Source organism: Phocoena phocoena, chromosome 3, assembly GCF_963924675.1.
Source record: "Phocoena phocoena chromosome 3, mPhoPho1.1, whole genome shotgun sequence".
In the NCBI taxonomy this organism is placed as follows: Eukaryota; Metazoa; Chordata; class Mammalia; order Artiodactyla; family Phocoenidae; genus Phocoena; species Phocoena phocoena.
Window position 1 is genome coordinate 160,638,942 of NC_089221.1, and position 16,732 is coordinate 160,655,673.

Sequence of the window (16,732 nt, forward strand, 5' to 3'; positions counted from 1 at the left end):
AGCTCCCAGCAGCTGCCTCTTTCCAAAGGCAGATCATGACATGGCTGGTGCCTCCTTCAAGGCCAACAGGATCACACCTCTCTGCTGCTTCAAGGCTCTGAATTCCAGACTCTTTTAAAGGGTGCCCCTGGTTATGTCAGGCCCACCTAGCATAATCTGTCTTCTGATGAATTAAAAATCAACTCATTTGGGACCTTAAATACACCTGCAAATTACCTTCACCTTTGCTGTGTAGCATAACCTAAATGTAAGCGTGACATCCATTATGTTCCCAGGCCCTCCCACACTCCAGGATGGGAGACGGGGCAGGGCACTCACACCAGGGCATGAGAATCTCCAGCAGCCTTCGAATTCTGCTACAGCACATGATTCTGGACTTGAGAGGTTTTGATCCTAATGTTTGTCACCTGGGAAGACTTAGGTTTGTTCAAAATAAGATTTTTTGATCTTCTTAACTTTGCCAAAATACTGTCCAACAAAAGACCCACCTAAGAATCTTACCTTAATGCCATTAAATTAGACAAATGGTAAGGACATTTGTGTTCCAAATTTATCTAAACTCTCTAGCTAAACTGTCAACTCTAAGGTTTTCAATCTTTTTCTAATTTTTATTTTTTAAATTTTTAAATTATTTTTTATTTTTATACAAACCATTTTAACTTTTTAAATTGATGTATAGTTGATTTACAATGTGTTAATTTCAGGTGTACATCAAAGTCATTCATATATATATATATATATATATATATATATATATATTCTTTTTCAGATTCTTTTCCATTATAGGTTATTACAAGATATTGACTATAGTTTCCTGTGCTATACAATAGGTCCTGTTGTTTATCTGTAAGGTTTTCAATTTAATCTGTGTAGGTGAGAATAGTAAAGAAAAAAATTAGCTTAGCAACTTTTTATGCTTTATAAACATGAGAATGAAAAGATGTATGTGTACTATTGCCCACATGTTGAACACACTCACTCACACACACAAACACACACATATTCATGCATCCTTCAGAACTCACACACGCCCAAGGTGGAATTGGCTTGTGGCTGTCCATTCTCCAAATTAGTGAGGGCTTCCTTTGACCCTGTGAGACCTAGTAAAAGAATGGAAAACTCAGTGATCCTCGTGGAAGGGGGGCCTTGTGTGAGGACCCTAGGGCGTATCAGAAGCCAACATGTGTCGTTGATTCTCAGGATAGGGACCGTTGCCAGGGGGTATTGGTGTGGAAAGGGCTGTCCAGACTCTGGTGGCTTCCAAATGCGGTTCAGGCCGCCTTAGCTGCTGTTCAGACAGGAATGCAGTGAAACTGAGCAGAATCCCTTTGTGGGCTGGGAGCTATGAATCCTCAATGCTTCCTTCCCCCCCACCCCCACATCCACCCAGCGCCACTTCCTCTCTGCTTTACCTTCTAAATATCCCTCTCTTCCACCCCCTTCTCTCTACCTCCTCTGCTCCCATCCTGGTCTAAACCACCATGATCCTTTGCCTGCCTAAATGATGAAACAGCCTCCCTGCACCCTCCCTGGCTCCCCTCCAATCACTTCCCTGCAGAATAGTCAGAGTACTTGCTTCCAACTTCAAAGCTGCTCAAACAGTTCCTTGTGCAGAACCCATGCGCAGCTTCTACCAGCACTAAATACCAAGACCAAAAGCCTTACCTCATCTCATAAGAATGAGTAGCCTGCCCCCTCCGTCCTTTCCATTCTTATTCTGCTCTCTCTCTCTCTTTCTCTCCTTCTTCCTCCCATTCATCTGCAGTCCAACAACACTGGTCTTTTTTTTTTTTTTTCCTTTTTTTTTAAGTTCTTCAAATGTGCCACACTCTTCCCCACCACAGGGCCTCTGCACAGCCATTCCCCCAGACTTTCATGGTGAACACCTACATACCCTTCAGAACTCAGCTAGAATGGAAAGCTTCCTCTGGGAAGCTGTTCTCATCCCCTGCTAGTCTGGCTAAGTCCCTCTGGTGGCAGAACGTATTTTCCAAAAATGGTCATGGCAATATTTCCTATCCCCCATGCTATTCCAGGACCTGGTCACTCACCACATTCTGGAGTCTGTCGGCCCTTCTCTTGAATTTGGGAGGGACTTTTTTTTTTTTTTTTTCTTTTTGTGGTACGCGGGCCTCTCACTGTTGTGGCCTTTCCCATTGCGGAGCACAGGCTCCGGACGTGCAGGCTCAGCGGCCATGGCTCACGGGCCCAGCCACTCCACGGCAAGTGGGATCTTCCCGGACTGGGGCATGAACCCGTGTCCCCTGCGTCGGCAGGCAGACTCTCAACCGCTGCGCCACCAGGCAAGCCCTCCTATCCTTCTTGAAAGACTGATGACTCTGTGAGGGTAAAAGCCTTGTCAGTTTTGTTCACCATACTACTCCTGACCCCTGGCAAATGGTGCACTCATTGCCAATGGGCAGCCAACTCAGCTTTCCTGCACCTCTTCACCTATAAAAAGAGATACCAAATAAAGATGATGTGCAAGAGACTGTGGATGGCAGAGGAGAGGTCGGGTAGCTTCTTGAAAGAGAGGACATTTGGGTTGTAATTTGCAGGATGTGTAGGGTGCTTTCTGTGTAATGAAGAGACAGAACAGGGCTTTCGGCAAGGGAAATAATATGTGCTGATGTACGGGGCCAGGAAGCAGCCAAGCTAGGCAGACATTGACAGGAGGTTCTGCACAGAGAGAGGGCAGCTTGCTTGGGTGGAAAATTCTGCAGGAACAGGTTCCTAAGGGCCAGGTTTTTATTACCTTCAATGCTGCATGTAGGTGCTTAGATTTCATTCACAAGAAATAGGAAGGTCTTGGAGATTTGGAAGCAGCTGTGGAATGATCGCAGTTCTTGATAGCACTGGGACTGGAAAAACTGGTTAAGAGACTCTCGAACTGGTCCAGTGGGGAAGTGATGGGATCAGGACTAGAGAAGTGAAGATAACAGGATCAGGACTGAGTCAAGAGCAATTTAGCAAAAGTTCACCCCAGGGCCCTGTATTAGGGTGCTGTGTGCCCATATCCCGTTGTTACATCAACCCAATAAAGCAGGGGTCCAGAACACTTTTTTAGTAAATATATCTGGCGTGTAGATCTTAGCATCTGTCGCAGCTATTCACCCTGCTGTTGTAGCGCAAAGATAGCCGGAAATGACCGGTAAACGAGTGGGCGTGCCTGTGTTCCAACAAAACTTTATTTTACAGACACCGAAATTTGCATTTCATAGAATTTTCACGTGTCACGGAATAGCCTTCTCCGATATTTTCCAACTTTTAAAATTGTAAAAACCATTCTGAGCTTGCTTGTGGGGCCGGACAAAAGTAGGCAGCAGGTCTTAGTTTGCCCATACGTGGTATGTAAAGCGTTTTAGTAGCATTTCAGTTTTAAGGGTAAGCTCCTACAGGGAACCTTCAAGAAGCCCCGCCTTCCCCGGCGTCATCAGGCCACGCCCCTCAAGGGCGGGGCCAGCGCATGCGCGGCCGGGCCTCGGGCGGGGGCGGGGCGGGCCGCGGCTCCGACTTCCAACATGGCGCACGCTGGCGGCGGCGGCGGCGGCGGCGGCGGCCCCGCGGGCCGGGGGCTGAGCGGCGCCCGCTGGGGTCGCTCGGGCTCTGCGGGCCACGAGAAGCTGCCGGTGCACGTGAGTGGTGGGCCAGCCCTCGCTGGGAGACCCCTGTCGTCCAGCCCCCGCAGGCCGGCGCCCCCCACCGGGCCCCGCCCGACCCTCGGCCTCCCCTCCGCGCGGCCCCGGACCCCCGACTCCCCACCTCCGCCCCTCGGATGCCCGGCCCGTCCCCCTCCCGCCAGGGATCCCCGCTCCCGTTCCCTCCTCCGCGGACCGCGGCCCAGCTGGACCCTCCCCCTCCCCTCAGGTGGAGGACGCCCTCACATACTTGGACCAGGTGAAGATCCGCTTCGGCAGCGACCCTGCCACTTACAATGGTTTCCTGGAGATCATGAAGGAGTTCAAAAGCCAGAGGTACCAGCGGGGCCCCTACCCGTCCCGGAGGGCCACTCTGGGCCTCAGTCTCCCTGAGCGGGATGGGAGCCCCCAACTCCGGCTGCCCCTCAGCAGGGTGACCCCTTATGCAGGTTGTCGAACTTCTGGGAGCCTCAGTTCCTTCTTCCAAAAAACGAGACGGAAACGTACCCCCTTGTGGAGCTGTTGCGGGGATTCCTGGAACGAGGGCAGTGATGGGGTGCGGCAAGTGAGGCAGTCGAGCAAGCAGAGTCGGATCCTGTCTTTACTCAAAATGTTGATTTTTTAAAAGAATTTTGTTCGTTGGGGATTTTTAAAAATTATTTTAGATTTTTTTTTCAAGCACTGCATGAAAATGTTATTTATCTTGATTGTCAAATATTTTCGCACTCTCTTAAATCTTATCCCCAAGGTGAGTGCCTCACTTGCCTCACCCCAGTGCCAGGCCTGCTTGGAAATAATGTGCATAAAATGCTTAGTAAGGAACCTGGCACTTAGAAGGCCTTTAAAACACATTAGCTGAAAAAAAAAAAAACAAAAACACATTAGCTGTATTCATAGGCACAGAATCAGGAGGGTTAGAGATAGACCGGGGACCTCCCGATAGACAGTGAGCTTGTTTGACAGGGGCTCACTGAGGCTTAGAGTGGGCCAGCGGTTTGCCCAGATCCACCTTAGGAGCAGGGACAGGACCAGAGCTCGGTTCCCCTGACTTAGATTCTAAAGTGTCACATCCCCACTGTGCTGCTTCCCCCTCTGAGGAAATACGACAGGGCCCGCCTGGTTTCCTTCCACAAGCATGATGCTAAGACCTTGGCCCTGACTGAAGCCCTAAGGGAGACCCTGTCTCTCCCCTCAGATTCTTAGCAGCTTTCATACTTGCAGGGCCTTTGACATTTATACATTATAGTCACTTGCTGGGAACAACTCCTGTGTCATAGTCTCCTAATTCATATGAAATGAATCTGTCTCCCATTTAGAGGGCTTTAACCTTCTGTCACTGTATGGAGCCCAGGACTTGCAGCTGGCTGTCCTGACATTTTCAGAACCTAGCACATGAGCTTGCAGTGTTTCGGGAGCCGTGCTGTGTACGCATTCTGTGGGTTTTGCCAGGAAGGCACAGGGAGCCCAGGCCCGGTTGCCTTGGCAGTGGATCGCTGTGGGCAGAATCACGCCAGTCACATTTGAGGGTGCTTCATTGTCTGTTGAGGAGCTTGTGCCATGGCACGGGTAAGGGAGGAGTCGATTCTGCTTCCAGTTTGCTTCCCGAGACGCTTCTGCCCACTCTCATTCTTCGTTCCAGCATCGATACTCCTGGAGTCATCCGACGAGTGTCACAGCTCTTCCACGAACACCCTGACCTGATTGTTGGATTCAACGCTTTCCTTCCTCTCGGGTACAGAATAGACATTCCCAAGAACGGCAAGTTAAACATACAGTCGCCTCTGTCGAGCCAGGTATGCCGCTGCAGTGGTTTGAGTGATCTGGCCTTAGCACAGCCCACCGTGGTACTCAGATACGCAGGCCGGACAGCGTGGCTTGTGTATTTCACAGCTGGAAAGCTGGTGAAGAGCCGATCTTTTTCTTAAAATGCTTCTAGCAGAAATCAGAATAGATTGAAACACCTACATAGGCAACCTCTGCATCCCAAATTGATCCGTTTGGCGGATTTAAATCAAGAGCGGATGTGTCTGTGTGTGTCAGGGAGGCATTCTCCTGACACAGTTGTACGTCCAGTCAAAATAATTGCGTCCACAGTCACGGAGGTCTTGGTGTGAGGCTCTCCCCCTGAGCGCACTAGGCAGGCCACGCTTGTAGTTGGGCCTGTGGTCCCTCTGATCACCCTCGGTGCCACCCACAAAATAAAGCGGTGGAGATGCATGTGTGACTAGACACGTTTATTGTTGCTGTGCTTCATTCACCTGCCAGCAGGATCACTGACTGAGCTCAGGCTTGTGGCTTTGGTCCCTTCTTTCTCGAGTGACAGGTTTCTGCCTCTTCTATCTATGCAGTCCTTTCTTGTGTTTGCTCAGCAGATCCCCTGAGAAAAAGAAAGCCTGTTTGAGCTTTACTTTTGTAAGGTAACGGTTGTCTTTTTCTCTCCTCGGCCCTGTTGCCATTTAGGGCATAACCCTTTGCTGCGGGGGTGCTGTCCAGGGCATTGTGGGGTGTTCAGCCTCATCCCTGGCCTCCACCCGCTAAGCCCTCACACAGTCAAGACAGCCAAAAATGTCTCTAGACATAGCCAGGTGTCTCCTGGGAGCAAAAATCACAGCATTGAGAAGTGCTGGTGTAAGTGAATGAGCTCTTTCAACCTCCTCCATCTTGCCCCAGGGGTTTTTGCAGGGAAGGCACAAATCTACTCTGGATGCATTTTGTAGGTTTCTCCTCTGATGATAAAGGAGATTGTAGTTTCCTATCAATTAGAGAGTCAGGATTTGAAAAGAGAGCAGTGAGAGGCAGTGTGGCAGTGGCTGGTCCCTCTCCGAGGGGGGCTTGCACATAAATTCTGCCTTTTCTCTACACAAGGCGACGTCCACTATCAGAACATTGTCTCATTAAAGCCGAGGAGTGCACCTCAGTTTTAAAAAGGAACTTGGAAGCCTTCGGCTACTGAATTCCAAAAGCTTCCATTTCATGTTTGCAAATGGAGCCCCAGGAGCCAAAGGTAGCGCTCCTTCCTCCAGATGATAAAAGCCTTAGCGGAGATTAATCTTCAGAACAGTCACGGCTAGGGGAGAAAAGCAAGCTCGTTTGCAGGAGCGTGTGCAGGAGCACTTTGCTGAATCTGAAGCGCTGCGTAAACACTGGGTGTCATTACCATCACTCATTAAGAAAGAGCTGGAATCCAAGACCTAGATTGCACTACACGTGTGGAATTTGCCTTCTCAAGCCCTGTTGGAGTAACTGCTCTTGGGGCTGGATCTCCACATGAGCCTCACCTTCCCTTAAGTAGCCAGAAGGCCCCTGCTGCTCCACACACAGCTTCGAGGACTATTGGAGAGATAAGGAGACGGGACCAGTCTTGTGCGCCCCTAGGGGATTTTGTGACCGCAGGTCTGTTAACTTGAAGACGGGCTTGATGAGAACTTTCCCTTGATAGCTGCCTACCAGGGCTTTATGGTCTCACTGCAGCCTGGAAACAGCCATATGTAGGACCCCTTCCTCAGGGGGAGAGGTATGTGCCCTTCGTTCCCTCGGGACACGTGCCGCCCACGTGGTTTCAGTCACATCCACGGACCTGCCATGTTTCCAGCCCTGCTTCACGCCAGGCGCAAACGCAATGTCCTCTCACCTTCCTAGAGTCCTTTCGAATCCACAGTAGCCTGAGAACTTTATAGGGCTCCCTACTCGCCAGTGCCCTGATGATTTTTTTTTTTTATTGGTTTTTCTAGCTTCACTATTTTGAAGTATAGCTCCGTGTGTGTGTTTCCATTTTTCATCTCGTCATGTATCCTGTCAACTATAGACAAGGAGGGGATAGTTCTTAGATGCTGAGGAAGATAAATAAGTCTTAGCCTGTGGGGAGCCTTTTGAGCAGGGTTTCTCAGCCTTGGCACTGTTGCCACTGGGGCCAGATCATTCTTCCTTGTGGGGGCCGTTTTGTGCTCAGTAGGGTGTTGAGCAGCATCCCTGGCCTCCACCCACCTGATACCAGTAGCGCCCCCTCCCCCAGGATGACAACCTGAAATGTCTCTAGACATTGCCACGTGTTCCCTGGGGGGCAGAATCGCCCCAGTTGAGAACACTAAAGGGAAGATAGACATGTGCCATGATGTGGGAAGTGTGGCCAGAGAGGGGCCGGGGACCGTGGCAGGAAGAACGTCCCCTTGCTGCAGCCGCAGCCTCCTGGATCAACATCTTTTTGGATCTGATTGACCTTAGTTGTAACGTCACCTCCTCAGAGAGCCCTCCACTCCCATCCCCAAGTCATTTTCCCAGCACCCCATTTTATATACTTCAAAATAACATAGCAAAGCTAAGAAATAAAAGATCCACTGTTTCTTGTTGGTTTGCCTTCCCTGGCAGACTGAGTCCTCCAGATTAGACAGGAGGGCTATGTCTGTCTTGCTCACGACTGTCCCCGTTCCGGGACGTCAGAGGGACGGGACACTGGATGTCGGTGGGAAAGTGATGAATCTTGGCTGCTGGGTCTTGTTCAGGATGGACCCTGCCTCTTGGGGCCGGCCTTCTTGTGCTTGGCTGGGACGACGGCTGCTTGGATGATAAGCAAAGAGATAAACCTTGAGGTGCAGCTTGTAATTTAGTGACCCCTTTACGTTCAAAGGGAAGCCGGCCGTCTTCCCTCTGGGAAGGGTCATTGCAAGTTCAGTCAGTTCCTGGGAGGTTGCCTCTCGTGTTTGTCTTAGTCACCCATGGAGCAGGTGTAGGCCACCTCCTCTGTGCCAGGCACTGAGGTTTGTTCGGAGTCTTGGCTCTCAGGGTGCTTGCATGGTCGAGGTGGGGACTCACGTGAGACACATATGGACAGATGTGAAATACAGGAGGGAGTTCAGTGCTGCAGGTGACAGACAGCAGGGGCCAGGCCTGGGGAGGTGCCGTGGGCAGAGGCTGAGTGAGGGGAGCAGGAGCCATGCCTGTGGCCCCCCGGGGAGTCTTCCTGGTGGGGACATAGAGGCCTGAGGTGGGAACAAGTGGGTGTGCCTGAGAGACAGCCAGGAAGCTGGTGCGGTCAGAGCCCGAAGCAGAGAGTGTAGGAGAGAGAGCCAGGCGCGTGGGAAGCCAGGGGAAAGTTCTGGAAAGGCTTCTCTGGCTGCTGTGCCAGAAGTGGACTGAGGGGGCAAGAGCGGATCTGGGAGGCTTGGGAGGGGCGTGGGAACCAGTTGGAGTGGACGGTGATGTGGGCCAGGGGTGGGTGTCAGTGAAAGCGAGAAAAATCAGTGAGATCACCAGGGGTGATTCCGGGATGGCTGAGTCTCTGGGTGAAGGCAGCGCCTGCTGGGATGACCGGTGGGGTGGGCCAGGGGGCCTGTTCTGTGTTTGGAAAGTCCATCTGAGGCACGTCTTAGATATCTAGGTGGGGCTGTATGTGGACACGCAGATGGACAGGTCGGCCATGTAGGGCGCTTATCAGTGTCTAGGAGGCATTTCTAACTGTGCCTGGTTGAGGCCACCCACAGCAGGCAGAGAAGACAAAAGCCTGGATTGTTCTAGAAAGTTTAGACCAAGGGTTGGCAAACTGTGGCCCAGGGAACAAAGCCAGCTTATTTTTGTATGGCTGGTCATTTTTACATCTTTCAGATTACTTAAAAATTTTTTTTAAATTGTGGTGATATTTATGTAACATAAAATTCATCATTATGACCATTTTAAAGTGTCCAATTCAGTGGCTTTTAGTGTATTCACAATACCATGCAGCCACCACTGCTAATCCCAGAACATTTCTATGACCCCAAAGAGAAATGGTACTTCCCAATTCTGCCCCCACCCAGCCAGCCCCTGGCAACCACTAATCCACTTCCTGTCTCTCTAGAGTTTCCTGTTCAGGATACTTAATATAAATGGAATCATATACTATATGTCCTTTTGTGTCTGGGCTTCCTTCTCTCAGCATGTTTTCGAGGTTCATCCATGTTATACCAGAGCATCCTTCCTTTTTAAGGCTGTGTAATATTCCACTGCAGGTAGGGACTGCATTTGGGTCATCTGTTCATCAGTTGGTGGACAGACACGTAGGTTTTTTCCACCTTCTGGCAATTGTGAACACTGCTGCTATGAACATGCATGTACAAGGATTTGTTTGAACACCTGTCTTTGGTTCTGTGGGTGGATACCTAGGAGTGGAATTGCTCAGTCACCTAGTGACCATGTTTAACTTACTAAAGAATCGCCAGACTGTTTGCCACAGAAGTTGCACCATTACTGTCCGGCCTTTTGCCCAGCCCTGGTCTCCAGGGGTGCTTCTCCCATCTTGTCACGGTGACTCACTCCGGGGAATTGGAGGAGGCACATGGTGCTTGAAAATGTCCCCTCGCAGTGGTGGGGAGGGAGCTCCCCACAGCCTCCTCTGAAGCAAACCTCGGCTCCGAGGCTGCTCAAGGGCTGCTCCCTTCCCCCCTGCCCCTGTCCAACTCCTTCCAGCTCCTTCTGCCGCCAAGGCTGTGTACCATGAAGGAACATGAGCACGGACTTCTGTGAGCTTAAGCAAAGGTAATCAGGAACAGCGTCCCCGAAGTGTCATAGAACAAATTCTAGTGCCGGGGAGAAACGGTGCTTAGAGTTGTGACTGCTCTGGATCTTTTGTGTCTGTGTTCCTCGGCTCAGGCTTCCTAGAGTTGCCTCTACACCCGCTGTCATGGGCTGAATTGTGCCCCCACCACCAAATTCATATCTTGAAGTTCTAACCCTCAGTATCTCAGAATGTGACTGTATTTGGAGATGGGGTCTTCACAGAGATAATTTAGGCAAAATGAGGCCATTAGGATGGGCCTCAATCCAGTCTGACGGGTGTCCTTATAAGGAGAGGAAATTAGGACACAAGGAGAGACCCCAGGGATATGTGTGCACAGAGGAACGACCCTGTGAGGACACAGCGAGAAGACACCCGTCTACCACCCAAGAGGCCTCAGGAGATACCAACCCTGCTGGCACCTTGATCTTGGATTTCCAGCCTCCAGAACTTCAAGGAAATAAACATCTGTTGCTGACGCTGCCCAGTCTGTGGTATTTGTTGTGGCAGCCCCAGCACGCTAGTAGACCCACTCAGGTGCCTGCGGGTGTGCCTGGCGGAGGTGTCTGTTGTGATGGCAGTTCTGCAGCAGTGGGCAGCAGTGTGCCCGGCGTCCCCTGGAGTCTAGGGTCAGCTGTGGGTGCCAGAGGCGGTGCCGGGCGCCACAGGGGATTTTATCCTTCATCGGTCCATCTGGTCATCCCCAACAGTGGATGAAGCCCACTCTGTTCCAAGCACTGTTCCAGGCACTGAGGATATAGCATTGACCAAAATAGAATCCCTGCCCTCCTGGAGTTTGCCTTCTGATCAGGGCTGGAGAGAGAATAAAATAAGTAAAATATGTTTCCTGTAGGAAGGTGATAGGTGCTGTGGAGAAAAATAGAGCAAGAAAGGGGCTCAGAGTGCTGGGAGATAAGGGTCATTTTATTTTGGTGCAGGATGGTTCTGGAAGACTCGCTGAAAGGTGGTGTGTTAGCAAAGACCTAAAGCTGAACCCGAAGGATCCCAGCCTGCCCGAGACCCAGTTGGGGACCTGCAGGATGCCCAGCCGTGGTCAGTGGCAGAGGGAGGCCGCCCTCAGGACCACACACAAAATTCCAGTTTAGAAGCGTAAACATCACCTCCTTTGCGGGGTGGTCCTGTCCCACTGTGCATTAAGATTCCGCCTTCCCAGGAGAGAGGTGTATGTCTGTTGTTTATTTTTATTGGTACTGACAGAAAAGCACATCAGTGGAGAGCATGCTTGATGACTGCTCAGGGCCCATCTCTCTTCTCTCAAGTGACTCACCCCAGGCCTAGCACCAAAAGTCCTGCAGCCCTGGGCAACCTGGACAGTGGGCCCCCCTCACTGCAGGGTCCCAGTCTCATGCCTGCTGTGAAAGCTGGTGCTTTCACACCTGAAAACAGTCTTGCTGAAACGGGCTGGCCAGAGGTGTGGGAAGACTCTACTCTGCTCCAAAAAGGATTAAACAATCCACTCTTTGTAAATCTCTCCCGAATGCTAATTTCTCCAAGTGTATCGAGTGTGCCTCTCAGGTTCATGTTCTTTGAATCTGTTGGAAGGATCAGGCAGAGGTGAGTTCGTGAGACTCTCCCAGGAACGCTCAGGCACTCAGAACGCCGAGGTGGGGCTGTCTCTGGGTGCCCCCTCCCTGCTTCTCTCTCTCCAGGCCCCCAGAAGTAACCTTTTTCTGCGTCAACGTAAAAAACTTGTGCTAAGTTTTGCCTGTTCTTGCACACAGTGGCTCAGTCTGGCGTTTCTCACAATCTGTTCCCGGTGCCGGGCCCAACAGTAACTCACTGTTGTACTGTTGTCAGGAGAATTCGCACAACCACAGCGACTGTACAGAGAACGTCAAGCAGCAGATGCTATATAAGGAGGACAAACCGCAGGTGCCCTTGGAGTCAGATTCCGTGGAATTCAACAACGCCATCAGCTATGTGAACAAGATTAAGACCCGCTTTCTAGATCACCCAGAAATCTACAGGTCATTCCTGGAGATACTGCACACTTACCAGGTAAGAAGCCATAGGTCACACTTCTTTGTGGGTGTTTGTGGCATCATCCAGTATCAGGTGCATTGGAAACATTCAGATTTTCTAATCTGAATTCATGAAATCCTGGAAAATTCTGATTAGCTCTTTTTTTTTTTAGCATTAATTTTTTTTTTTTTTTACCGTGGTAAAATATATATAAATACAAAACTTAACCAACTTTAAGTGTCCCATTCAGTGGCATTAAGTACATTCACATTGTTGCACAGCCATCACCGTCATCCATTTCCAGAACTTTTTCATCTTCCTCACCTGAAACTCTGTCCCCGTGAAACACTAACTGCCCCTTCCTCATTTCCCCCAGCTCCTGGCGCCCACCCTTCTGTCAGTACTTTCTGTCTCTATGAATCTGACTCCGATAGGGACCTCCTAGGAGTGGAATTGTACAGTATTTGTCCTCTGTGCCTGGCTTGTTTCACTTAGCGTAAAGCCCTGAAGGTCCATCTGTACCGAAGCATGTGTCAGAATGGCCTTCTTTTTAAGGCTGAGTAATATTCCATTGTATGGCTACGCCTTATTTTCTTTATCCATTCATCCATCAGCAGACACTTGGGTTGCTCCCACATTCTGGCGATTGTGAATAATGCTGCTGTGAACATCGGTGTACCTGTTGGAGTTCTATTTAGGTTTGATTTTAATTTGCCCCTTGAGGCACCTCTGCACCCTCAGTAGGAAACACACATTAGAGGATTAAAGAAGAACCCAAGAAGATAGTTTTCTTTTTATAAGATGGCTTAGTTATTGTTTAGACAATAAACTACCCTTTATCTATGCTGATTACAACCGGGCTTTGTGCCGGGTGCTGGGTCGACAGGGATGAATGGTTGCTGTTGCTTAGGAGTTCAGTTTAGACGTGGAGGAAACTTGGAAATGATTAGGGTGGACGAGAAGGACTGTGTGTAGGACAGGTGTGTCAGGGTTGAGGGCTGCTGACCCCATAGCGGGTTACAGAGAGGATACTCAGGTTGAATCTTGGCAAATCAGTCAGAACCGTCAGTCAAAAGGTGGACTCTCGGTGCTGGGAATGGCCTGTGCAAAGGCCCAGGGGCCAGAACAGGCAGCTGGCTTCAGGGCACTTAGCAGGAAGTGCAGGCAGGCGGGTGGCAAGGGACATCTGTGTCATGCAAGGTGTTCGGATGTCATCCTCACCCAGACATGGAGTTTCCGATGCCTTTTATTTTTCTAAGCAGCAGAACCCACTTTTAAAAATGAAATCTTCTGCACAACCTCGATAAGTGAAATTAAAACGTGGGATTCTTTTTAGCATAAATGTTTAGGATCAGATTGATAGCATTTGCTCCCTGTAAACGCACTGGAACTGTTTCAATACTCTAAACATTTGTGGGCAGTGGTGCCAGTGACATGCTTGGTCCTGTCAGCCTCACGTCCAGTGTCTGCACGGTCCTTGTACGGCATCGAGAACTTCCTGCTTCTCACAGATGAGTGGTTGCAAGTGACAGCTGTGAACATCAGTCTGTGTGGAGGGGTGGTGTTGTGATCATGGGGGTTTATGGGCTCTTCACAGATTCCGTGGTGTCACCACACCTCAGGGGCTGGAAGGATCGTTAGAGGGAAGGCCGGCAGGTATCTGTTGTGTTGATGGGAATTGGGGGGGAGGGGGAGCCGTTTGTTGGCGTGTAGAGAAGTGAAAGTGACTTATCCAAGGTCCTAGCAAAGGGCCATGGGTTGATTTGGAGAAAGCGTGAGGAAGGAAGTACGGCTCAGTGTTCTCCAGTCAGAGCCACAGGGAGTTGGTTGGAAATGCAAGCTGCCTGGGCCTCCCCTCAGAGTTGCTACCCCAGGTCCTGCCCAGCATCTGCTTTTTGAACAAGCCCCCTGGCGACTCTCAGGTTGCCTGTTTCTTCAAAAGGAGCTGGAAATCTGAATTTCTGTGTGAGTTCTTCCTGATTTTCGAACATTGATGCGGATTTTTAAAAGACACTGTGAGGCCAAAGCAGCAGCTCTAGGGCCATACATTACTGTTTTTTATCTCTGATGGGCCTCAAGTCAGACCTTAGCTGTGCCCCCTGCCCTCTCAGAGCCCTTTGCCTCACCTCCCTGAACCTCGGGGTTCTAATCCATAAAATGGCTACAGCGCTGTGGGTGCTGATCCCAGGTAAATATGGTTAACCGAGGTCACTGATGCAAGCACGGTGCTTGCCTCAGGGCAGCCATGGGCAGCTGTTCCCTTTATACAACTTCGAACATTTGTCGTGTGCCTGGATGAGCACAGCCAGTTCTGCCCTGATGTCCCCCAAAATGACCGTGCTTTGCAAATAAATGCTCACCAACCACAGGTCTTATGGAAAAACGGGATCAGAGTGTGAGACTCAAAAACTGTGTCAGCAACACATTAAAAAAAGATAGGCACCTACTTGAAACTGGTAGCGCCGTTGTGCGCGCATTAAATGGCTAAGCATGTGTGAATATTGCGGCACATCCGGCACTTGACCTTGGAAAAGACCTGAGTGTCATGTGTAGACATGGGTGTGGAAAGGTTGCAGCCTGCGGGTCACTGTGAGGTACCAGGAGCAGGTTTCCTAAAATGGGATGGGTTGTCACCCCAGAGGGGGGTCAGGCAGAGTGGCTCTAGCAGCTGAGGGAGCGATGTTGGGGGCGTGTGTATGTCGGGGGTCATGTATTACCAGGTGGCTTGGCTCAGCTGGGTGCACTTTTCCACATTCACCCCGTGTTGCTCCTGGACAAAATCCTGCCTCAGCAAATGCAGAATCCATACCACGCTCAAATCATTCCCTAGTCCGTGTCCCAAACAGATCTGTGTTCAAAACAGGTGTTAGAGCAGAACTGACTCTCTCTGCAGGAAAATTCCCAGGAGGTGCGTCCCTAGGTCATAGGGTGTGCGCTCAGCACGTGATCATAGATGGCGCCAGGCTTCCTTCTGCCGGTGGCACCAGTCTTCCTTTCCGCCTTGTAATGAGAGCGCCCAGTTCCCCACACCCTCATCAGAAATCACCAGTCCTTATGCAATCTGATGAGCAAAAATGCTGCGATGCTGTTTTAAATTGTATTTCTTCAAACATCACTCAGTCTGATCCCTGTTTCATCTGTATAGGGATGATTTGTATTTATCCTCTGAGCTGAATGGTCTTTGCCTGTTTTTTTCTTTGGCCTTCAAGTGTCCCGGTAACTTTGGTCAGGAGAGGGTGGAGGCAGTTTTTTCTCCCCGCAAACGGGTGCTCCGTGTGCCAGGATTGGGAAGTAACTTTGCTCAGGGTACATAGGGCCGAGAGGGGAGGGCGTGCAAAGGGCTCCCCATTCCTTGTCTCTTCCCCCTTCGCAGCTGTGGAGGGGGGATATCGAAGCCCTGCTGCTGGGTGCTCTGGGAGGGCCCGACACCAGTGCCTCATGCTCTGTCATGTTCCTGGGTGTAAAGTTGACAGGGACTAACTTCTGATGGCCGACTTGAGTTGTGTTCGCTGCTTTCTGCCCTGCTGACCTGGGTCCCGTCTGGCGCTCATCTTGTTGCTTTAAGCTCCAGGTCAAGCCGTCTTCCTTCCAGAGTCTTAGTGACTCTGGGGGAACAGGTCCTTTGACCTCTAAGTCCCTTCCCTTCCTTCTTCACCCTCTGCCCCTTCCAGACCCAGAGCTAGCTCCTCAGTCCCCTGCCCAGCAGAATGAGTCCCCTTGACCTTGGGAGGACCGTGGGTTCGCCACTGACCTTGCACTTCCCCAGCCTCTGCTCAAGGGTGCTTGAGGGCTGGGGTCAGGTCCTTCCCTGACCGTCCCCTCCCACATCCCCTCCACACTCCCAGCACAGGCCGCATCCATGGCCAGGGCTCAGGCCGCGTCGTGCGGCAGGGTCAAGACTCAAGCGCACAGGCTGTTCTCCAGAGCAGGGGGTGGGGGAGCGGGGGAGTGGTTGGGGGACACCGGAGGTGTCAGCAGGGCAGCGGGCTGGACCCCCTCTCCTGGTGGCAGCAGTCACAGGCTCTGCCAGCCAGTTTTCTTTCGTGAGTCATCCCTCTGTCTCCTCCACAGTGGGATGCCTGAATGTCACAGCCTAGGGTGCCTCCTGGTTCCTTGGCTAACGACTCGTTTTCCCTCCCCTGAAAATCGGCAGAAGGAGCAGCTGAGCACGAAGGGCCGTCCGTTCCGAGGCATGTCTGAAGAGGAGGTGTTCACCGAGGTGGCCAACCTCTTCCGCGGCCAGGAGGACCTGCTCTCCGAGTTTGGACAGTTCCTGCCCGAAGCCAAGCGGTCCCTGGTGAGTACAGACCACCGACGCCAGTCTGGGGCCACGTTCTCATCAGCCAGAACCCCCTGCCAGTGCAGCCCCCAGGCCAGGCCAGGTTTATCCACTCCCCAGACACACTGGGTTCCCTCAGAAGCCACAGCCAGTGCAGACGCGCACAGGCCCCCAGTGCAGGCTCCACCTCCACGGGGAGCTGGCGCAAATCCTCAAAAGGGCTTCTCTGGACAGATAGCAGCCAGGTGATGAGCGCTCGTTGGGAGGCAGAGTGTCTTCCTATGGAGACCTGCCTGTAACCAGGTC

General features: G+C 51.1%; 1 protein-coding gene across 1 annotated transcript in view; it reads left to right on the forward strand.

Annotated features, from left to right (window-relative positions):
* The first annotated feature begins 3,521 nt into the window (after positions 1-3,521).
* The window catches only part of SIN3B (SIN3 transcription regulator family member B), a 35,798-nt gene continuing 22,587 nt past the window's right edge, over positions 3,522-16,732 (forward strand). Inside the window, exons 1-5 of the mRNA XM_065874467.1 lie at positions 3,522-3,635; positions 3,868-3,974; positions 5,278-5,431; positions 11,983-12,183; positions 16,301-16,444. Coding sequence (XP_065730539.1) covers positions 3,522-3,635; positions 3,868-3,974; positions 5,278-5,431; positions 11,983-12,183; positions 16,301-16,444 — 720 coding nt within the window. The remainder of the gene's footprint in view (positions 3,636-3,867; positions 3,975-5,277; positions 5,432-11,982; positions 12,184-16,300; positions 16,445-16,732) is intronic.